This window comes from Nannospalax galili, unplaced genomic scaffold (assembly GCF_000622305.1).
Source record: "Nannospalax galili isolate Female #2095 unplaced genomic scaffold, S.galili_v1.0 scaffold596, whole genome shotgun sequence".
Lineage (NCBI taxonomy): Eukaryota > Metazoa > Chordata > Mammalia > Rodentia > Spalacidae > Nannospalax > Nannospalax galili.
Window position 1 is genome coordinate 2780568 of NW_008340140.1, and position 23774 is coordinate 2804341.

Below are 23774 nucleotides of genomic sequence, written 5' to 3' on the forward strand. Positions count from 1 at the left end.
GTCCCGGGAGGCGGCCCAGACAATGGCCGCGCCTGCTGCTGCCTGGCCGGGCCCCGCAGCCCCGCAGCCCCGCAGCCCGGCAGCCCGGACGCCCAGTCCCGACCCGCCGCGCACAGCCGAGCTTCCTGCAAGTGTGTTCTGAGAAGGTGGTTTTGTGTTCTTGCCTCTCTTTTAATTAAGACCCCACCCCCAACTTAGAACATCCATGAACTCCGAAGGATGTTTCCCAACTCTGGATCATGGAGGGGACCCCAGGCTGGGGAGAGGCAGAAGTGGGCAGGCCGAGTTGGACGGTCCTGGTGGCCGCTGTTGTTGCTTTCTTCTCTTTAAAGGGAAGTTTCTGCCGGGAGGCGCTGAGTGGTGAAACTCAGCTTCAGAGGCAGTGCGCCCCGGATTTTCCCCCTAATGCGAGCACACGGGGTGGGGAGGGGCGCTGCTGGGGGTCCCAAGCGAGAGTAGGGTGCCGCGGGGCGTGGTGGCCGCCTGCTTCCGGGGACCCGCACTCAGGACTCGAGGCTGGGCCACGGTGGACGGGAAGCGCATTCTTGGGCGGGTGGGGTGGGGTGGGTGGGGGTGGGGAGAGCAGGCTAGGAGTTTTCCCGAAAGATTTGGTTCCTGGAGTCAGGAGGTCACCGGGGCCCCCTTCTGGGACCCCTAGATGGTCTCTCCGCGATAGGACAGTAGAAACTTTGTAACTTTTGTTTTTGTTTTTAAGAAAAGGGTGGTCGTTTCCAGCCTTAAGGCTTGAGCTGTTGCACTTGGAAATAACTGAAGCCCTGTTTTCTCTTAAATCAGTCTTGGAGTTTGGAACATTCCTGAGCACGCCTTGATTGAGGGGCGGTTGTAGTGGTCCCTGGGCCAGCTTGGCGTCCTGAATTGTGGGTCACCATGTGTACTACAGCGGAGCCCGTGGCCAGTTTCCTGGTTTGGGGATAGGTTGGGGCCATTAAGCAGTATTTTTCAAGATGCCTATGTCTGATTTAGTTCAGGTTGATTCAATTATGTCTTCATCGCTTTTGAGTTGGTTGAATAACTTGACATGAGATTAAGGCCAACAAAAGAAGGGGCAGGGTAAGAACAGCTGCTGGCCAGGCTGGGAGACTAGGTAGGGGCCTGGGGAGGGGGAGCTCCACCTTTCTGTATGTGCTGAGGAGGACGTCCAGAGCCTTCTTCTGGACTGGACTTTTCCCCTGAGGTCCATGGACTGCCTTGATTGATAGCAAATCAGATTTCAAATAAGTTTTAAAATACTTTTGAGGATGAGTAACAGGGTTAGAGTTTCCCAAAAAAGCCCTTGTCTGTAATGACAAGTGCAGAGAAATAACCTAATTGCTTTTTGTCTGAAAAATGTGACTGTCAGACCTCTAGTTGGTGCTTACTAAGTTAATGTGTGCTGAGAACTTTTAAGGTGTGTCCTTAATGGTAGATGACTTTTCCTTCTGACAGCCCTGTTTATTTTAGATACTGTTTTTTCAGACCTCAGGAGTCTGGTGTAGCATTTTGGCTATTTAATTCTACCTGTCTCCGCCCCCCCCCCCTTTTTTTTTTCCTTTTTGAGACAGAGCCTCCTTATATATCCCTGGCTGGCCTGGAACTTGCTATGTAGACCAGGCTAGATCTCACAGAAATCCCCCTGCCTCTTCCTTCTGCGTGTTTATTTTTGTTAGTCACCCTATTCCCCCATTTGTTCAGTTACGTATTAAATTCAAGAGGCAGTGAGTTCTGTAAGAATTCAGTTGTCAGTAGTTTTACAAGACAGATTTATAATTGATTCTAGTTATTAGGATAGGGTCAGTAGTCATTGGGAGGTTATGTCCTTTAGACTTGCAGCTGTAATGAGTACAGGAGGAAGTAGAGGGAAAGACAGTGACTTACACTGAAAGGGAACCTTTCTTTAGTTTCTAACTTTTTACTTTTTTTTTTTTTGGTCTTTTTGAGACAGGGTCTCCCTATAGCCCTATCTCTCCTGGAACTCACTATGTAGACCAGGCTGGCCTTGAACTCACAGAGATCCGCCTGCCTCTGCCTCCCGAGTGCTGGGATAAAAGGCGTGCGCCACCACGTCCGGCTAGTTTCTAATTTTTAATGAGCTTTTATCTTCACAACACCTTCCTACCACTTTGCAGTTTGGTGCTTGTTTTTTAGTAACTCCTGAGATTGAAGTTTAGTAGTTGTCCTGGCTTCATAGTATTCCCTTTCACTTCTTACTTTAAAAAAGGAACTAAGATACCACTTAGAAAAAATTTTCCCCTTTATGCTGAAGAATCTATTTTAATAATAGCTCTTTTTTTTCTTTTCCCCCAGGTGGTGGGGGAGGAAGAGGGGAGGGGGAGAGAAAGTTCTCTGGTTGTCGTTCTTTAAGGTGTGGGGGGATTTGCATTCTCTTTGTAAGCCTCCATTTTTGGCAGGGAAACTGAGGGGGCGGAATAGGAGCCCTTAATCCTTTTCCAGTGGACTTGTTTGAGAGGGAATCTGAAAATAATAATCATCAAGTCTGTTAAATAAACTGATAAAATAATTAAGGTATAGGCTGGCCCATCAGTGACTTAGTCTTCATCCCCTCCTGGCAGATAAGTGCTAATCACCTTTTTCTCCCTCAATATCATTATGAAATGGTATGTTTTTGCCACAGTAGGGGGCCCGTTGCCAGTCCCCAAGCCCTTTTAATTCTGAGATGCCTGATTGGAGCCCCAGGTCCCCAAAGATGAGCTGTTTCCACTTTATCAAGTGACACTTTTTTCTCCTCTCAGTTGTAACAAACATGAGGTTGGTCGATGAGAATGCTGGAGTAGTTTTAATGACCCTTGACTACCTCAAACACACGACTTTAGAAAAGATCTATTATCTGGCTGCTGTGGGGATCAATGATTGGGGGCTTTAAGCATCTTCTAGGAAGCCCTGTTTCCATTTGTTCAGAAAAGAGTTCAATGGAGAGGTTGCACCTCATAGATGATATGTGGCCTGTGTTGTGGATTTTGAGGTGGTTTGCTATGATTTAAATGGCTCAGTCCTAATTTCCCATTTCAGTTTAATCCTGTATGTGTGATAATAAGTAGGAAAGTTAAAGCTGAACTAGTGAGCAATAGCTATCAGTTTCCAAGCTTTAGAATTCAAAGAACAAAAACCATGAGGCAGATGAGGAAATGGTTGAGTGTTCTATCTAGTAGATTAAGATATTTTAATTTAAATGATTACAGTTGAACATATGGAATAATTTTTAATTCACTAGAGTTATTAAAAAACTAAAAACCTGGGAGGCATTTACAGAACAGCTAACAAAATTGAATTAAACAAATCCAAGTCTCCTGTTAAATATCCTAAACTGCAAAGGGTTTAGATCCAAGCATTTAAAGTTGTGACAATGGAGAGCCTCCATTTACACACAGCTCCAGGTTTTTTGGGGGGGTGGTGAGGGGGGTGTTAGCTAGTTAAATATACATGGAAAAAAGTGTATTATTACACAAAGACAGCCAGAAATGTCTTCAGTTTGTGTGAGGCAAGCCTGGTTGAATATCACTTAATGGTCTCGTTTGAGGGGGCACTGTGAAAACTTGGCTGAAATGCAGGTCTTTTCAGTTAGGTGATCTGGATTAAGGTTCTTGTCCAGCCAGCAATGTAGTCAGGCAAATTTGCAATGGTATGTGGGGCAAAGGGTTTTGAATTCTGACCACGAGGGCAGATAGAAATCATCTCATCGTGCCTTTAAGGAAGTTGAAGGAGCAGGGACCGTCTTTCCTAAAATCTGCGGCTCCCCATGAGCAAGCTAGATTCTTGGACATGTCTATCTTCCAAAAAACGGGAAGCCCCTGTCAGCCAGCTGCAACCACACATGACCCTTTCCTGTTTAACATGCAAGTGCTCCTTAAAGAACTTTACATTTGACGGTTTGTTGACTGTAGCTTCCAAACAGCCCATTGCTTCCTGCCCAGCCTATCTACATAACTTGATTACTGGAAATTTGGGGCCAGTTTGCTAATTTTATGATAAAGTTGAGAAATGAATTTACTAAACCTGGAAAGAAGGCTGAATATGTTGTATGGGAGAGTGAGTTGAATTTCCCTGGTTTTTGTTCCCAAGCTTTACCAGTTATTTTCTGATCTGCACTACCCAGATTCAAGCTGGTTTTTTAATGGGTGTCTTTCAAATTTAAAATGGAGTTGAATGGCTAGACAGGTTTTGTTCTTGAATTAATTAGGAAAACACTTTCCTTTTCAGCCTCTTATCTATCAGATCAGGATAATTTAAAACAATTTAGTCATATCAAAAGAAATGGGCTTTTTGTTTGATAGTGGGTAAGTGAATATTTCTGGGACTGGGATTCTTTTAATTCAGTTTTGGTAGCTATTCTGTAGAGGGCTTCCAGGTTTTTATTTTTTAATAAAAAATATTCTCTGTAAATCTCTTGAACAGTGATCAGGGAAGCTTATTGAAAGGAGACTTTTCTAAGATTTGAGAAGCAAGCAGGTGATTTTGAAAGAGATTCAATTTTAGCATTTCACATTTCACTGTGATTAAGGAAAGATCCTAGGCCTTGAAGGCCTTGTCTGAGCTTGTATTTAACTTGAAGTTAGTTAAATTCGGTCTAATTTAGACCCTGCTTGGTTAGCCTTCTGAAAAAGTGGCATAGTATGTAATTCCTAGTACAGTGTAAGGGCTTAGCTGTTTGTTGTCCACATATTGTTTACCCTCTGTGCTTGTATAAAACGTCCACACAAACACATGCTCAGTGTCTTCTTTGTAGAGTTAAAGAGCCCAGGTAAATACAGAACTGTTTATGGTTTTAGGTTCCTGAAGCCCTTTCTTTTCCTTGGGTGCTATTAGTCCTGTCAGGGCTTTGTCCTCATTGAGCAGAAGTAACAATGCTAACAGCAGAAACCCACTGATGACAGTGTTCCATCTTCCCTAATTAGAGATTAAATAGTTAATTTCACTGCAAGCTGTTTTAGATCAACAGGGAGTTTTGGAAAGCCAGTTTACAGATCTGTGTCTGTTGGCATTGATAATATTGAAAGTAAAACCAGGTCCTTCAGCAGACCTGAAGTGATTTGGGGTGAATCAGGCGTTTTCTAGTTAGAAAGCTCCAGGAAGATACTTTTACAGTACTTGGGTCCCTTGTTCTGCTTAGAGTTGAACATTTTTATGTAATTTTAGGAAAATGAGATTATTTTCTTGAGGCTCTTCCCAAGTTTTGCATTTGATCAGTCTCTTGCCTATGATGGTTTGGGTTGCAGTACTGAATTGACACTTTGAATATTTTGAACACAAATCTTTTTCTCTCCACTTGTTTTTTTATATATTATTTTTATTTTATGTGTATGTGTGTATCGCCTACATGTAGGTAAGTGCACTGGTGTTGTGCAGTGCCTGCAGAGGACAGAAGAGGCTGTCGGATCCCCTGGAACTGGAGTTATGGACAGTCGTTAGCTGCCATGTGGGTGCTGGGATTTGAACCCGGGTCTTCTGTAAGAACAACCAGTGTTCATAACCGCTGAGCCATCTCTACAGCCCCTTTTCTCAACTTTTAAGTGGTCCCTTCCCACATCTCTTATGGGAAAACTGGCCTGACCATTTAGCTTGTGGATATGATTTCACTGAAATGGCGTGGAAGGCTCAGAAGTTACAGGTTTAGGGGCTGGTGAGATGGCTCAGTGGATAAGGGTGTCTGCTGCTGTGCCTGACAGCCTGCCCTTGATCTTTGGGACATACTTGATGGAAGAAGAAAACTTTCATAAATCATCTTGACCTCTGTACACACAGACAGATGCACTCAAGCAATAAGAATATAAAGAATAAGGGAGAAAAAAATTAGAAACAATTCCTAGTTTTCTGATCAGATCTTGGAGATTATTTTGTAGTTTTAGAGATAACGAATTGGCAGAGAGTAGCAGTTTAAGTTGAGCATTTTAAAAACCATTTACTGGTGCTGGGTGTGGTTGCACACACCTTTAGTCCCAGCACTCAGGCATCCCAGCACTTGGGAGGCAGAGGCAGGCTTATCTCCTGTGAGTTCAAGGCCAGCCTGGTGTACATAGTGAGTTCCAGGCCAGCTGGGGCTACAGGGAGACCCTGTCTCAAAAAGACCAAAAAATTTACTGGGCCAGGTGCTGTGGTACACACCTTTAATCTTAGCACCTGGAGGCAGAAACTGAGTTTGTCTGGTCAACATAGTTCCAGGCCAACCAGGATTACATAGTGAGACCTATCTGAAATAAAAAATGAAAAAAAAAAAAAGACCATTTTTTGGGATACCTTACTTATTTGGGTAAAAAGTTGTAGGAGTGTTGTGTATAGACTTAAATGTGTTTTGGGTAGGTCTTGAGGTCCTTGGATAACTTCTCCTTAGCTATTAGTCCATATTGAGAATGTGAGATCCTGCTCAGACACAAGTCTGAAGGCAACCCGTTGCCCTGAGTTGTTAACACTGGAGCAAAGATTATTAAGCTTTTTATTAAGAATGCACCAGTACCATCTGCAGGTACTGGCAGGATTTATGGTCGCTTTAGTCACATCAGTGTCTAATTAGTGACTTACTGAACAATCAGACACACATACTTGAGCAGGTAGAGCGATGTGGTTCTTACAGAACAAAATTAAGCCCTAGTAAGCTTTAAAAATGTAAGCAAATTTGATAACCCTTGGCCCCAGTGCCTGGGATGTAGGACTGAGGGTTAAACGCTGCATTTACAGGAGTAAGATTTGAAAATTAATTAAAAAATTATTATGTATGTGAGTGTTTTGCCTTCATGTAAGTGCACTGGTGTTGTGCAGTGCCCGCAGAGGCCAGAAGAGGGTGTCGGATCTCCTGGAACTGGAGTTACAGATGGTTGTTAGCTGCCATGTGGACCACCAAAACATCTCTCTGGTGCACTCCTTTAATCCCAGCACTTGGGAGGCAGAGGCAGGAGGATATCTGTGTTGAAGGCCAGCCTGGTCTACAGAATGAGTTCCAGACCAGCTGGTCTCAAAAAGACCAAAAAAACAAAAAATGTTTTAAACAGTAAATATTTTTGCAAAGTACCTTTTAATAAGTTTTGTGTGGGCAGACTGCTTGCTTTCTTGGGAAGCACACACATTTACATTGATGTGTGGGATTATAGTGCTTGCCCTCTTCAGTACTGTCAAGTTCTGCAGAGAGGGTTAAGAATACTGACTGCTTTAGAGAGGACCAGGGTTGGGTTGCCAGCATCCATATGGCAGTTAACAATGGTCCTAACTCCAGTTCCAGGGCATCCCTCTTCTGGCCTCCTCAGGAATTGCACTTTTGTACTTAGAGGAAAGCACTCATACACATAAAGTAAAAAAAAAAAAAAAAAAAAAAAATTTAAAAAGCAGTGCCGTGGGATTCCTGTTGGATTCTATGCTTGAGATGGAAGGATCTGGGAAAAATGGAGGATTTTGGGAAAGCTGTGTGTGTGCGCACTTCATCAGGGGAAGGGACCATTGAGGATGGTGGCTATCTGATGGGTTCTGATACTGTTACTGAGGTTCTGTGAAGGTTTTGTTAGCCAGTTGCTTTTAATTGATGTAGACCTGGCTTGAAGTGTTCTGCCCTTTAGAGTTGACCAGACTTGTGTGGCTCCTAAGTGAAGAATGGCAATTTGCTATCAGATCTTGGTAGGTCACAAGAGAGGTCAGAAATTCAAGTTTTGTTTTTTGTTTTTCAGTGCTGGGGTTAGAATCCCGTGCCCCACACATGCTAGACCAGTGCTCTACAGCTGAGCGATCCTAGCCTGGACAGTGGTTCTGTTTAGTTCTGGTCAGCTCTATGGTGTGATTATATATGATCCCCTCCCTTTCTTTTTAGTACAGTCTTGGCGGCAGAGAATGGTTATTGTGGAGTGGCCACTGATTGTCAGTTCCATGTCAACATTAGATCAGGTATGCTGGGGACCAGAGCCCCAGATCTATGTTCTGTTCTGCCTGTGGAATCCTACGTTCACCAGGTGTCTGGGCCTCACCTGGTGCAGGCCCCAGAGACGACAGTGAACCAGCAAGCTAGGTCTCTGTCCTTAAGATCTTAGAAGTTTATTTTTTTTGTGTTTTTTGTCTCTTAAAAACTTTTTAATCTTTAAAATGATAGTAGAGAAAGAATTTCCAGCCAATGAGATAATTTAAATTTTGTTTTGTCTTTTTTTGAGTTTAAGAGATTTTGATTCAAGGATTTCATACAATGAATTTTGGAATATATTTAGACCTCCTTTCCCGTCCCCACCCCCCAGTCTCACTACCCCCCGTCTTTCTTTAAAAAAAAAAATATTTTCTCACAAAATGATTTTAGATGTTGACTAAAGTCTTGGGAGTGAGTCAAGCTGAACTGTGGCAGAAAGTGATGGGCAGGAGTTGGGAGAGCAGTGACTGGAGGAGAGGGTGGGCAGCCTTGCAGCTGAGTTCTTCCTCACTCTGATTTGCAGTCATCCAGTGCTAGGTCAGCTGGGCATAGTTGTGGCCATCAAAATCTTCCCTGGAAGCTTTCTTGGAGGAAGAGGTGCTTTCAGCTTTCCTGGCGGCGGGAGGGAGTTCTCTTCCATCTGACTGCCCAGGAGGACCGCGTGACTTGGGACACCTTGCCCTCTCCCTGCCTTCACCCAGATGAGGAAGGCGGAAGTTCTCCCCTGCCACATGTTTCCCCTTGTGCCTCTTCTGTCATCCTTCACAGGCAACATCCTAGGAGGGATTTCAGAATGATGGCAGCCTTCAGCCCTGGAAGTGGGAGAGTTTAGAGATAAAAATTGGAACCAACAATTTTTTTTTTTCCAAGTAGCAAGAATATTCAGGGCTGGAGAGATGGCTCAGTGGTTAAGAGCACTGCCTGCTCTTGCAGACGACCTGGGTTCGATTCCCAGAACCCATATGGCCCCTAACAACCATCTATAACTACAGTTCCAGGCGATCTGACACCCTCTTTTTGTTTCCACAGAATTGCATTGATGTGGGTGCACTTACATATATGCAGTGTTAACAGTCATACACATAAAATAAAAAATATTAAAAACTTCTGTTTTCAAAGCAAAATGGTAGCACAGACTAGAATAGAATACGCTGACGACAGGTCAGTGAGTGAAGGGTCTCAGGCTGTTGAAGATCCCTGCTTCCAGTATCTGTTGTGCTAAACCGTTCTCTGATGAGAAATTGGGGTCAATCCCTCAAAGTTGGAATCCAAGGGTTGAGTAGAAGAATGGTATTCTCTTGGAAAGACTGATGAGAAGAAAGTGGGGTTCCTCCATAGTTTTAAGATCACCAGTTTAGCTATACTTTCCTGTCCCCTGCATATTCCTAGTTAACCATGTTTGTTTATTGTTTTGAGCTCGGGTTTTATACTGTAGTCCAGGCTGGCTTGGAATTCACAATTTTCCTCTATGCCTTTGAAACAGATCTCACTATATAGCTTGGACTGGCCTGGAACTGAGAGAGATCCATCTGACTGCCTCCTGAGTGCCGATACTAAAGGCTTGTGCCATCATGTCTGGTCTGCGTCTATGGCGTTAACATTTTTTTTTTTATTTATGTTTGAGTGTTTTGCCTGCAAGTAAGTGCACCTGTGTTATGCAGTGCCTGCCAGAAGATGGCACTGGATCCCCTGGAACAGAGTTGCAGAAGGTTGTTAGCTGCCACGTGGTTGCTGGGAACAAACCAGGTCCTCTGCAAGAGCAGCTGGTGCTCTTAACCACTGAGTCATCTCTTTAGCCCCTTCAGTGCCATCTTAGCACAGGAAAGTGGAAAGGACCTCTTTATTCAAAGTGCCATTAATTCCCTCTGGTTTTGTGCAGAGATAATTTAGCTGTTCCCTATTAAGCAGTGTTGTCAGGGTGTGGTCACTGCCTTTCTAGCATATGTGCCCCATTCTCTAGTGAAAATGCTGCCCAGCCATTGATATCTGGTAAACACTTGTTGACTGAATCAGTCACTACACTGTAACCTAAATCATGCATCCGGAATCCACATAGTCACGGGATGCTTTGGGGGGGGGTTGTTCTCAGCCACAGGCAGGGTTGTGAGCAATGCTGTGTCCACACAGTAAGTGGACCATAGGTTGTTAGTCCTGTGGCAGTGACATCTTGAAGGTCATGACAGACTAGAGCTCAGGTCTCTGGAGGATTCTGTTATGTCACAGGGTGGTCACCAGCCCTTGTGCCTGTCCTCCATTGTGATTGCAACAAAGACAAGCCAGAGATGAAGCTAGAGCTCTGCACCCTTATTTCTCTACCTCAGTCTTAGGTCTGGAACTTTAGGTAGAACATCGTGCGATGTCAGAGCTCTAGGGGAGGAGTTTTCCTGTGTCCAGAAGGGAATGAGTGATTCTGGTGAACCTGCTGCAAGCCCTGCTCTCTTAGGGAGAGGAGAGGAAGACCCGGACTAGTCTGGAGCAGTTTACATACCTTTTGTTTTCTTGGGTGAATTAACTGACTTTTTAAAGTAGCCAGGACTATTTAAGGAACAAGTCCTCTGTGCCATGACAGATCTTGACTTTAGGGGTTAATTCTTCTGCAACAGTGGAAATCAGCCTTCAAATCAGAGCCCACAGAGAGAGCTAAATAAAGTAATCCCTTTTCTACCTAGCCAATGCATAATGTGAAAGGTGGATTAAAAAGATGGGAGGATGTATTTTCTGATGAAGAGTAAGCCACATGGAGCCCGCTCTGGAGGGCTTTTTAGGAGTTGGCACTCCAAGTTAGTGACTATGCAGCTCCCTGTTCTTTGATCTCAGGGATCCTCCCTGTGCTGTAGGAGTCAGAAAGTTGTGGAAAGCAAACGAGTTTGGACAGTGGCGAGGTTTGCAGTGTCCAGTGATCCAGAGTACATCAGTGTTCTGGGCCAAGATGAGTGGCCTTTCCAAGGTGTTCTGTATTTTTGGATGAGGACTTGAGGGAAGGTTCCAGTTTCCTGTGCTGATGTTTAGACCTCTGAGTAATCTTTGAGACTTGAGCCTTTACATTTCATTTCTTTTTTTCTATTTCGTTTTTTGAGTTATGGTCTCCTTGTAGCCCCAGCTGGCCCGTAACTTGCTATGTGGACTTGGCTGGCCCCACCCACTCTTTACTTTTACCTTCCTCCCTACCTTGCCTCCTCGTTTCACGATTTGTTTTTATTTTATGTGTATGAGTGTTTCCCTGCATGTGTACCATGTTTGTCTCTGGTATCCGCAGAGATCAGAAGAGGGCACTGGATCCCCTGGAGCTGGAGTTACAGGTCATTTTAAGCTGCCATGTGGGTGCTGGGGAACAAATCCAAGTCCTCTGGAGGAGCAGGGCCATCTCTCCCGGCCCTGCTGCCTTTATGGTTTTCCTATGTGTAGAGTAGAAAGCCATTCTGAGTACATTTAGTTTTAGTATATTTCCCTGGAGCAACCATTTTTTCATCTCGTTTTCACACCTTTTACAAACGGTCTCAGATCTGGAGGCAGTGTGCAGGAGATACGTGGACTGCTGCTTTCTTTGTTTTGAGACAGTCTGTGTGAGCCTTGAACTTAGAGAGATCCTCTTGCCTCTGCCTCCCTAGTGCTGACACTGGAGGATATGTCACCACACCCAGCCAGCGGGTGTGCTTCTTGGTGGTATTTGGGATGTTTTTTAGTAGAATTAACAATTTCGACCCTGAAGCTTGACCTCTTACTACTGTATGACTTTTGAAACTGCCTTTCTTTTTAAAAAAATACTTTATATTTTATATGTATTACTGTACTGCCTGCATGTATGTAAGTACACCTGTGTCATGCAGTGCCCAACAAGGTCAGAAGAAAATGTTGGGTTTCTTAGAACTGAAGTTAGGATGGTTGTTAGCTACCATGTGGGTGCTGGGATTCAAACCTGGGTCCTCTGCAAGAGCAGCCAGTGCTCTTAACTGCTGAGCATCTATCTCTCCAGCCCAGAAACTGCCTCTATGTAGAGAAGACCGGTCTTGAACTCACTTTGTATCCCAGGCTGGACTCTTAACTCCTGATCCTCCTCAGCCTCCCAAGTTCTGGGATTACAGGCTTGCTTGCCACTGCTGCATCCTGATTAATTTTTAGATTTCAGGGAGTAAAGCAACATTTGTTTTAAAAGTTTCCTTATTAGACGAAATTGTTTTTATATACTGAATCTGCCAGTTGGGAAATATGCTAATAATTTAGTTAGCAAACATGTTACCAGGATGCATTATGGATTAGGTAAGGGTGAGGCAGTTGAGTCAGGTGCCTTTGCATAGGAAAGACTGACCACATGGCTTGTGAGCCCAGCCTTCTCTCTTCAGAGCCTTGCTCACCGTGTCTATTTTTTCCTTTCCAGATTTTGAACCTCTCTTGTCCTCACGTTCCTGGGATTGACTTCTTGCTCAGCTGAGCCATTCGCCCAATGGAGACAGAGAGAACTAGCGCTTTTGTGCTGATTCACATTTGAATCACGGCCCTGGGCAACCTGGATGCCTGTTAGTGGAAAGACCCAGCTACCCTCTCTATCACTGAGCTTTCCCCAAACGTTGGAGGATAAGTTAGAGGGATACACACTTCCTTTTGAACTTTATGACAAATATTTACTCTACATTTTGAAGCTCAGGGCTGTTGGTGATTTGAGTGACAAGTCTTGACAAGTGGCCTTATTACAACTCCAGAAATTCCCTGGCAGACACTTGAATTTTCTTTTGTATCGGACCCTAAAGTGAAAGGAAACATGCCAACTCAATCCCTCCTTGTGTACATGGATGGGCCGGAAGTCATCGGGGGTTCTCTAGGCGCTCCGATGGAGGTGGACGACGCCGTGTCTATCAAGGGTCCAGCTGCTGTTCCCTTCCGAGCCGCCCAGGAGAAGAACATCATCCCCATGGAAGGCTACATGCCCTTGGACTGCATGTTCTGCAACCAGACCTTTACCCATGCGGAAGACCTCAGTCAGCATGTGCTCATGCAGCACCGGCCCACCCTCTGTGAGCCGGCCGTCCTGCGGGTGGAGGCCAAGTTTCTCAGTCCCCTTGATAAAAGTCAGGTGCGAGCAGAGCCAGCACAGGAGAGCTGCCAAGAAAACGAGGAATTCAGCTGTGAGGTGTGCGGGCAGACGTTCAGAGTGGCTTTTGATGTCGAGCTCCACATGAAGAAGCACAAGGATTCCTTCACCTATGGGTGCAGCATGTGCGGGAGGAGATTCAAGGAGCCGTGGTTCCTGAAGAACCACATGCGGACACACAATGGCAAGTCGGGCACCAGGAGCAAGCTGCAGCAAGGCCTGGAGAGCCCCGTCACCATCAATGAGGTGGTCCAGGCACACATCGCCGAGAGCATCTCCTCTCCCTACAAGATCTGCATGGTCTGTGGCTTCCTCTTCCCTAATAAGGAGAGTCTGATTGAGCACAGCAGAGTGCACACCAAAGAAACCACCTTGGTTGCCAGCAGCACGTCCCTAGATGCCCAGCCGGCGGGCATGGCCTCTCCGAGGGAAGAGCTGCTGCAGTTTTTGAACTTGAGACCCAAATCTCAGGCAGAGACCACAAGTAGACCAGTCACCTGCATACCTCAGCTCGACCCATTCACCACCTACCAGGCGTGGCAGCTGGCTACCAAAGGAAAGGTTGCCATCCCCCAAGAGGAGGTGAAAGAGTCAGGCCAAGAAGGAAGCACGGACAACGATGATTCGTGCTCAGAGAAAGAGGAGCTTGGAGAGATTTGGAGTGGGAGTAAGTCGGAAGGTTCTGGAAAGACCAAAACAAACAGAAGCAGTTGTCCGGGATTCTCACAAGACAAAGACAAGCCCAGACCCGCCGGTGGTGAAGTGCCTTCTGGGGATGGAGATCCCAAGTTGCCCAGCAGCAAGCCCACCCACTGCTATGAGTGCGGCAAAGCCTTCAGAACCTACCACCAACTGGTCCTGCACTCGAGGGTGCACAAGAAGGACAGGAGGGCCGATGCCCCGTCGCCCACCATGTCTGTGGATGGGCGGCAGCCTGGGACCTGCTCCCCAGACCCTGCCACTACAGTGGATGACGGTGCAGCCGTGGAGCGAGAAGTGGGTTCTGAAGATGGGTCTGAGGATGGGCTCCCTGAAGGGCTCCATTTGGGTAAGTATGCTGCTGCAACCCCAGTCAACCCTGGCAGAGAGGTACTGGGAGTCAGAGTTGAGTTCTAGCCCCTTGTGCTATCATGCTGTATGGTCACTTAACCTCTCATGTAGTAAATTGAGTTAAAAGGCCTGTCCAGGCTTCTTTTCCAGCAGGTGCTTTCCAGCAGTGAATTTTTGTCTCTAGTTGACATCTGATAATGTCTGGAGACATTTTGCATTGTCTCAGTTGTGTGTGTTTTAAGTGTGCATTTTTGCGCATGCACATGCTGCCATCCGCTGTGTAGAGACCAAGGATGTTGCTGGACTCCTCAGGCACAGGTTGTCTTGTATCACAGAATGGCCTTGCAGAATGGTCCAGTAGTCTTGGGGGGCAGGGGGTGGGGCATGGAATTTCTAACCAGAGCCAGCTAGTTCTACTTGGGGAATCTTGGTGCATCCTGATCTCCCTGGTGTTTGGAAGGGCAGTACCTGTTAGTAAGGAAGGACTGCAGTAATGGGCATGATCTGCTGGGAAATCCAAGGACGTGTGGCCACTTGAAGCCTGCCCATGAATTTGTCAGTTGTCCAGTGGTGTGGATAGAGACAGGCTGTTGGACAGGTCCTGCTCATGATTGTTGAACAGGATCCTGGGGTAAAGCACTCACTTTTTTTTCATGTAAAAAGTTGCTCTCCTGTAGAAAACAGCATTGTAAAATCAAATGGGAGCTAGAAGGCAGGCGCCAGGTGTGGAGTCACGTCTTATATTTGACAGTGAAGGCATTTCCTAGCCTTTTGGATATGATGCAACAGCCCAGCTGTAAATGTAGCTACTGAGTGGGGAGCAGAAGGGGCTGGGGTCTCTATCTAGGAAACTGTCATTGTGTTTTCCTAGTCCAAATTATCACACTTGAACCATCAACCTTCGTCAGGGTGACTTTTAAGAAGGTCGAAAAGCAGTCAGTGATTAGTTTTCAGAGTCTTCCTGGTACCTTTTTAGATCAAGGGTTGTCTCTGTCTTGTAGTGAATCCCCCTTCTTCAGTGTTAATGAAGGTGGCATAGGTCCGTCTTCATGACACCTGCAGGTATTCCAGGCTCTTCCATCCGATGCCTTTGCAAATAAGTGGTAGAGCAAAAGAGACTTGTAATTTCAAGTAAGTTTTTGTAAGGCAAACTGACCAGTTGAATCGCCCCTCCTGGAACCCAGTCAGAACCTGTGCATGGGTGATTACCACTGCACTGTACCCTGGCCCTGGTGTCACTGAACCTCAAGAGATGATCAGATTTGAGTGATGGCCTTCACACATTGTATGTTATGTGATGTGTGGTGGGGTACCTGCTAGACCCAGAAGACTGGTCTAGGGGAGGATTTTAACAGTTGACCGGAGGGTAGTGAGTGCAAGGCCTTACCAGTGAATTGCTGGTGCAGGCTGAAGTGCAGAATCGGCACCTTGCCTTTGGGGATAGATCTGAATGCTCAGATCTGCTTTGTCCCTGAGATTGGGTGGAAACCAACCATAGCTGCTGAATTTTGATCAACTGCCTCGGTGCTTTCTTTGCCCAGCAGTCACTGTTGAAGATTAGGTTGTGCTTGGCTCCCTCTAGTGGTAATGTACTTTATCTCAAGATACTGCCCCTGCCCCCCCCCCAGCGGTTGGGAGAGTTGACCGTTATATTGGCTGTGATTAAAGTGATTGGTGCTTAACAGGGTGGTTTCTTTGTGAGTGCGCACATCCCCATTCTGTATGAGTCAGGTGCCCACACGTCCCATGGTGTGGACAGAAAGCCTCCTGCCTGCCATTCATCACGGTCATTCTTCTGACTGAGGTGAAGACCCTGTATCTGCTAGGCCACTGTTCCCTAGCCAGAAAAACAAAAAGCACACAGTTATTTGAGCCCTTGAAACTTCTACCCCAGAACTAAAATAAATGGTTTCCTAAAATGTATGTCAAGAATATTCATGTCAGCATGCCTGAATCACGTGCTCATCTATCTTACACAAATACTTTTGTTTCTGCTTTAAGATAAAAATGATGACGGAGGAAAGGTAAAGCATCTAACGTCCTCGAGAGAGTGTAGTTACTGTGGGAAGTTTTTCCGTTCCAATTACTACCTCAATATTCATCTCAGAACTCATACAGGTAAAGGACTTCATTTTTTAAAGCGTATATTAAGAGAATCCTGTGCTTGTCTGTTCTGAAGTGTTGAGCGATCACTGCGGTTGTACCACATTCTCAGTGTCGCTGCAGCTTGAGTGGTTGTTCCCTGCTTTGAGGTTGGTTTGTGACTGCTGTATCCAGCTCTCTTCTTAATTTAGACCTATAAGATTTTTAAACGTCTCATGCTTTAACATTTCAAAATTATTTCTAGCGAAGTGGGTGTGTATTTGGTAGCATTTGGATGGCAGTGGATTGGGAGGCTGAGGTTTTCCTTGTGGCTTGTGTACACTGTTCATTCAGCCTTTTAGTGCTCCTACTTCCTTATCTGAAAAAGTGTGACAGTAACTCACTTCCATGGGGTTGTAATGCAGAGTAAATCATTTAAAGGGGATGCCACAAACACCCATTTACATTTAAAATTTTTCAGTATAATAATTAAAGATTGGCAAATAAGGAGCTGGGTGAGGTGGCACAGGCCTTTAATCCAAGATGAGGCAGAGGCAGATCTGGTGAGTTCAAGGCCAGCCTTGTCTACCTAACAAGTTCCAGGCAAGCTGGGGCTCCAGGGAGACCCAAAAAACTAAAAAAAACCAAACCAAAACCAAAAAAGAAAAAAGGTAAAACGACAAAAAGGCAGGAACTTGTCTTTCTGTCATAGATTGTCTAGTTTCCAGGACTCTGTTTTGATGCCTTCCTAAACTACGTAATACAGTGGATTTCTCTTCTAGGTGAAAAACCGTACAAGTGTGACTTCTGTGACTATGCGGCAGCCCAGAAGACATCTCTGAGGTATCACTTGGAGAGACACCACAAAGACAAGCATCCAGCTGACGCTGCTGCCGAAGTCAAGAGTGAAGGTAAAAACCAGGAGATGGAAGATGCTCTGCTAACTGACAGTGTGCAGACCAAAAATTTAAAAAGGTTTTTTGATGGTGCCAAAGATGTCAAAGGCAGCCCCCCTGCCAAGCAGCCTAAGGAGACGCCCTCTGTCTTCCAGAGTGTTCTGGGCGGTGCTGTCCTCTCACCAGCACATAATGAAACTCAGGATTTATATAAAAATGCAAACGACGATGGCCAGAAAGTGAGGAAGAGTCCTGCCCCTGCTTATCTGGACTTGTTGAAAATGAGGCCAGCAGGTGAGCCTCAGGCCCGCAGCCCTGCCTGTAAATCAGAAGGAGATACCATGGAGACAGAGGACTGCAAATACAAGCCCAGCACCGCCGACTGCCAGGACAGACCTTTGAATCTGTCCCTTGGGGCTCTTCAGGCTTGTCCTGCCATCTCTCTGAGCAAGAGTCTCATCCCCACCATCACCTGTCCCTTTTGTACCTTCAAGACCTTTTACCCGGAAGTTCTGATGATGCACCAGAGACTGGAGCACAAGTACAACCCCGACTCGCTGAAGAACTGCAGGAGCAAGTCCGTGCTGAGGAATCGACGCACTGGCTGCCCTCCTGCCCTGCTTGGGAAGGATGTGCCACCCTTGGCCGGTCTGCAGAAGCCCAAGGCCAAGGCCTCCTTCCCAGCACCCAAGTCCCTGGCATCAGAGAAGGTACGACAGGGCCCTTCAGGGCCAGGCAAAGCCCCTCAGACTTCAGGGCCCGACTCCAGCACTTTAGCCCCCAGTAACCTGAAGTCATACAGGCCACAGTCCAGTGCAGGGGGCCCTGGGGCCACCAGGCAGCAGCAGTCGGAGCTGTTCCCCAAAGGCAGCATCTCTGCTGCTGTGGATAAGGTGAAGCGACCAGAGCAGAAGCTGAAGCCCCTGACAGCTGCCCCTTCCCAGTCCCCCCTCAGCAGCAGTAACAGCAACGGTTCCGTCGAGTACCCCCTGAAGGGCGATGGCTCATGGCCATCACAAGGGAGAGACTATTTCTGCCATCGGAGTGTGAATAGTACCACAGCTGAGTTCACTGAGCCACTTCCCAAAAGACTCAAACCCAGCGTGATGACCCTAGACACAGAGCAGCATGCTGGGTCCAACAGCAGAAGGGGCTTCGAGCTCCCCAGGTACCACATGGTCAGGAGCATCACCTCACTCTTACCAGAGTGTGTGTGCCCACCACCTGCACTGCCCCCCAAAGCCAGGTTCCTAAGCCCTGCGGAGGTGGAGTCACCCAGTGTGTTGACCGTGCAGAAGCCCTACAGCACCTCAGGACCTCTATACACCTGTGGACCGGCAGGACACCCAGCAGCCAGCCCAGCACTTGAAGGTACTGGAGTGAGGTCCCATAGGACCTTGGGGTGCAGGCAGACATTGCACTGTCTAGATCTTATATGTGGTAATGAATTGGAGTCCTTCAAAGTTTAACTCTCTAGGATTAAGTCTTAGGTGTAAGCTTTTGTGGGAATGATTAAAAAAAAAAAAAAAGCCTGACTGGTGGCCCCTGGTCTAGGAGCAATTTCCCTTGCTGTTGAAATTCAGGTACCAGCTTGGCATGGTAGTGCACACCTGTCATTCTAGCACTTGCCAGGCTGAGGCAGGAGGACTGAAGTGAGTTTGAGGCTAGCCTAGGCTGTGTAGACATTCAAAAAGAATTCTTTTTGGGGGGATACTACTGAGGCCCTGCTTAGACCTTTTGTCACAGCCCTTTCTCCTTTGTACATGTATACACTCCCAACACACCATCTACGCCCTCTATGGGATTCTTGGTTCTTAGGTGTCTGGCCATCTGTGATGGACTGTAAACGTCTCAGGAGACTGATTCCAAGCTCTGCTTCTCCACACAGGGCCTTGGGTAGTAGTGAGGCCCTCCACCTTGTTGGAAGGGGCAGTGGAGCAGCTCTGACATTAGGCCTCGAGAATTGTGCTGTTGGGTTTGTTAGTAAGGGACTGTTGTTCTTGTAGTGGAGTGGTCATCTAGGGGATGACTTTGGGGTTTCCTCAGGGAAATGGTTCCTTTTCCATTGTTTTGTGGCGGCATCTAGTGCTGACTTGTGCTTGGAGGATGGTAGCCTAAGTGTCACAGGCATCCGTCCCTCTTGTATACTTGATTAAGCTACAGCACTTTCCTTTTTATTTATAGAAGCCTTGTGGGTTTGCGCTGCTCCAGAGAGACAGACTCCCTTTCACCTTTTCAGGTGGTTTCAGACTGCTGCATCATGTGGGCAGTGCTGCCCAGGAGAACCAGTGGAGACAGAGACTTAAAACAAATATATCTTCAACCCTGAGCCATCTTGTTGGCCCTCATTTCAAGTATTTTATATTGCCTTTTTCTTTTTTGGTCTTTTTGAGACTATAGCCCCAGCTGTCCTGGAACTTGGTATGTAGACCAGGCTGGCCTTGAACTCACAGAGATCAGCCTGCCTCTGTCTCCTGAGTGCTGGGATTAAAGCACCACGCCTGGCTATGTTGCCATTTTCTTACAGTTTTTAAAATTGTTAGTTATAACAACCCAGAAGCTAGCTAATTTTTAGTCACCTAAAATTCTGTGTTGGTTTGCATTGTCTTAAAAATACTTGACTGAGTTACAGTCGTCACTGACTGTGCTGCTTTCTAGAGATGACAGAGACAGTGTTGGGAATTTCCAAGCTGACTCTACAGCTTGGACAATGTTACCCAATTGCGGGAAGTGACCTTTTACCTTGCTTTTCATTTAGGAAAGAGGCCTGTATCACACCGACACTTACCCAACAGCGTGCTGCAAAAGAGAGACTATGAGAATTTAATTGGAGATGCACATTATCGACCAAATGATAAAAAAACTTGATTTCCTAGTTTGAAAAAAAAGGTGAGCTTGTTTTAATTAATTATATTGTGTTGGTTTTGCTTAATTGAAAAGAAACCCTTGAGCTTGTCCAGTAATAAATCACATTTTAATTTTCTTTTTAAAATTGTTTTTTTTTTGAGCCGGATGTGGTGGCGCACGCCTGTAATCCCAGCACTCGGGAGGCAGAGGCACTCAGAAGGTGGATCTCTGTGAGTTCAAAGCCAGCCTGGTCTACATAGTGAGTTCCAGGCCAGTTGGGGCTACAGGGAGACCCTGTCTCAAAAAAAGACCCCCTCCTAATTGTTTATTTAAAATTGCATTTACTTACTGATTTCTGTGTTGAGTGGGCACTTGGGAATCAGATGACAGCATTGAAGAGTCTTTCCACCTTGTAGATCCTGAGGATTGAACTCTGGCTGTCAGTCTTGGCAGCAAGGGCTTTCACCTGCTGTGGCCATCTTACTGGTCCCCATTTTTTTTCAAAAGTTTTAAAATTTAGAATCTTGGGGTCCTCAAATGGTAGTGGTTAGTGGTGATAGTAAACAATCATGATGGCCCTGAATTTCATTGAGCATCTTTACGTTGTGTAGGCATCTGATGACATGCTCCTTGGTCATTGTTACAGCTAGGGACATTAAGTCCGGGGGTTCAGCAAGCCAGCCCTCCCAACTGGTGGCTTTTGTAACTGAAGTTTGATTGGGGTTCAGCCACACCCATTTGTTAACTTTCTATCCGTGGCTGCTTCCCTGCTAAAACAGCAGAATTTAGCTTGTAACCCAGCGACCAAGGCTTAGCCCACGGCCTGCAGAACTGGAAATAGACCCCTTTTCTGACCCAGGGCTAAGACGTACACACTCCAGACCAGTATAAAGAGACTGAGGCTTGCCTTGTGTGACCTCCCAGATCCTTCTTCTGTCTTGCCTTTGTCCTAGGTCTGTGCAGATTCAAACCTGTGCCCAGCCTTTGAGTTGAAGAGTTTATTCAAAGCCTTTTTGAATCTTTACGTGTCTTGAGAAGGGAATTGGGGACAGGAGTAAGCAGAGGTATTTGACTTAAGGCTTATGTTGAAGTAACTAGTGTTGCTCAGGGAGCTGCTGTCAGCCCTGGATGTTTCATTTTACATTAGTCATAGTCTGGGCAGCAGCCAGGCCAGGTTCTTGGCTTTGCCAAGGTTCTGCCTGTGAGCCCTGCAAATGAATGACTGTATGGGACTCCTGGATAGAGGTAGATATCTCTCACATGATTGTTATTTCACAAAACCTTTCTGTATGTACCCAGAGCTAGACCCTGGGATATGGAGATGAGAAGCTAGCTGAGCTCCAGGGAATGGCTCAGTGCCATTAGGTGAACAAACAAATACCTCCCTTTTCATGGAAGAAGGTTATTCTGAGATCACATTTGTTAAGTACTCCTGGTCCATTCCATGTTCTTACCTTAGTATATAAAATTTCAGTCTCTTTCCTTTTCCCTGTGCTGGGGATACAACCAAGTGCCTTCCCTTATGAGGCAGGTGTACTTGCTACCACTGAGCTATATGCCTGGTTGTTCTGCTTTCCTGTTTTTTTGGGTGGGGCACATAATGGGGAAAGAGGCTTTTGTTATGTAGCCTATACTAGCCTTAAACTTGGCAGTTTCTTGCCTCAGTCTCCTGAGTGCTGGGATTACAGGAGTAAGCCATCACCTCTGGAAACCTTTAGGGTTGGTGGCATGTGGGGCTGGGAGAGAGAATGATTCTGGCTTTTGGTGTAAGTTACTTGCTCTCCTAGGTAGTGGGATCACCTGCTTTTAGTCTCCTGGTACTTGTATTGCAGATTTTGAGCTTAAATGGAACCATTGCATTTCTAGGGCCCACTGGTTCTGTTTATTTATGTGCATGTGCAGCCCAGGGTGGCCTTGGAACTCACTGTGTAGACCAGGCTAGTCTCAAACTCAGAGAGCTGCCTGCCTCTGCCTCCTGAGTGCTGGCATTAAAGTCTGCCCAGCTCATGTATTTTTTAAAAACGACTTTATTGATATGTATGTTTGAGAGTCAATGCCATATGTGTGGGTGTGTCTGGGGAGGTCACAAGGAGGTGTCAGGTCCCTTGGAGCTGGAGTTAACAGGTTGTGTAAGTCGTCTTATTCGGGTGCTTGGGTCCTCTGAAAGAGCAGCAAGCACTTGGAACTGCTGAGCCATCTCTCCAGCTTATTTTCATGTGTTGTACTTTAAAATGGTCACATTTATCCTAACCTCTTTAAAACTTTTCTTCCTCAGGTCCTCACTGGATGCGGTGCGTACTGTCCATGGAATTGAACTTTAGTTGATCTTTTGAAAAAATGAAAAAGTGAAAGCTACTGACATAAGCTGTGACTGTACATAGAGCGTGTGAGGAGCATAGAAAGGAACACTAAATTCTGTAAAGTTGTTCTGTTAACTTTTGTACCAAATAGCAATAAAAACTAGTTGGAACAGTTGGCTGTACACAGATAGGGACTGCAAATCTCTATTTTGTCCCTGAACTTTTTTTTTTTTTTTAAAGAATTGACCAAATAAGTTCTTGCATACTGAGCGCTGCTGAAAATAAATCATTTGGGGCGGGTGGGGAAAGAATGTAACGCTTGCACCTCAGGTAACCGTCTGTAAATACCTGCTTGTTCGAATACTGTGTGTATTTCTCTCCCTAACAGCTCAATGCTTTGAGCAGTTTCTGCTTCTTTGTGCTCTTTCATTTAAAACGTAGGTTTTAAAGCAAATTCTCACTGATGAATATTATGTTGAATCCTCCGCAGTCTGTTAACGGTAGTTTTGATGCTCTGGGAAGATGTGCTGCAGATCTGAGGTCAGCCACCCACGCCTGGTACCTTTAGTGCAGCTGTTACCAGTGTGTCAACAAGGAAGGCTGGGTCATCTTCCTGGTGTGTCCAGATTGTCCTGGAATTACCCCCTGCCCCATCCTTCCCTGGGGATGCTGGGCAGCGCTTTTGAGCAAGTGTGCCCACAGAGAAGCCTTTCCTCGGTAGGACAGCTGATGTCAGGTAGACAGCCAGGCTGCATGGGGCGCTCCTGGGCTGTTTTCCATACCATTCATCATCTCTGTTGGAAAATTCAGTTTCTTGGGGTGTTGCTTAAGTTAGGTCTTTTTAAGTGTGGTGAATTTACACGTGTGAATTACATACCTGGAAAGCAATTTTAAAGAGGGAATGGAAGGTTTGGGAAATTTTAAGTTTGTATTTGGAGTCTTGGTGTGTCTGCTTTTTGAAGTGTGGACATAACCCAAGTTAATTGTGGACACCTTGAGTCTGAATGAGGGACTGCTGCCGAGCCTCCCAGAGGCGGGAGGAGAAAAGCTGCGCACCTCAGTTGTCTCCTGATTTTTGGTGGTTTTCCTCAATGCAGACACAGATGCGGTTTTAGGGAGGACAGCCAGCAGCTGGTTCATGAGGTGTTTTAAGCTTGTTCCTTTGATGCCTGAGCTTATTCAGCAGTTCATGGGTTTAGCAAACCCAAAATCTTTTATTAAGAAACTGTTTCAAAATTTGCACTGCTCTTTTTTTCTTGCCTCACCCCAGTAGAACAAAGGCGAAGAGCTCAAAGAATTTTTTTTTTTTTTTCCAAAAAAATCTTTACGTTATGCAACAGGAGCTTATTAAGAAACTGTTTCAAAATTTGCACTGCTCTTTTTTTCTTGCCTCACCCCAGTAGAACAAAGGCGAAGAGCTCAAAAAATTTTTTTTTTTTTTTTCCAAAAAAATCTTTACGTTATGCAACAGGAGGGATCCTTGGGAGATGTTTAACTCCCATGTTCCAGGAGACCTGGGTTGAGGTGGGTCTGCTGGTGTGGCAACAAAGTGCTCTGTATCAGGAAGGTGTACCAGGGCCTGGTTCCTGTCCCAAGCTGAGCCATATGTACATAACCTAGACTCT

General features: G+C 45.9%; 1 protein-coding gene across 3 annotated transcripts in view; it reads left to right on the forward strand.

Moving 5' to 3' along the window:
• Znf217 (zinc finger protein 217) overlaps positions 1–23453 on the forward strand; it is a 29702-nt gene extending 6249 nt beyond the window's left edge. For 2 of the 3 annotated variants that reach the window (XM_017798691.2, XM_029564544.1), the window contains exons 2-6: positions 12264–14022; positions 16026–16142; positions 16889–18373; positions 19761–19891; positions 22125–23453. In XM_017798691.2, the coding sequence (XP_017654180.1) occupies positions 12645–14022; positions 16026–16142; positions 16889–18373; positions 19761–19870 (3090 nt within the window). In that variant the 5' untranslated portion in view covers positions 12264–12644 and the 3' untranslated portion in view covers positions 19871–19891; positions 22125–23453. Of the gene's footprint in view, positions 1–58; positions 147–12263; positions 14023–16025; positions 16143–16888; positions 18374–19760; positions 19892–22124 lie in introns of those variants that run through there. The other variant, XM_008835134.3, reaches the window with a different exon arrangement.
• The last annotated feature ends 321 nt before the right edge of the window (positions 23454–23774 follow it).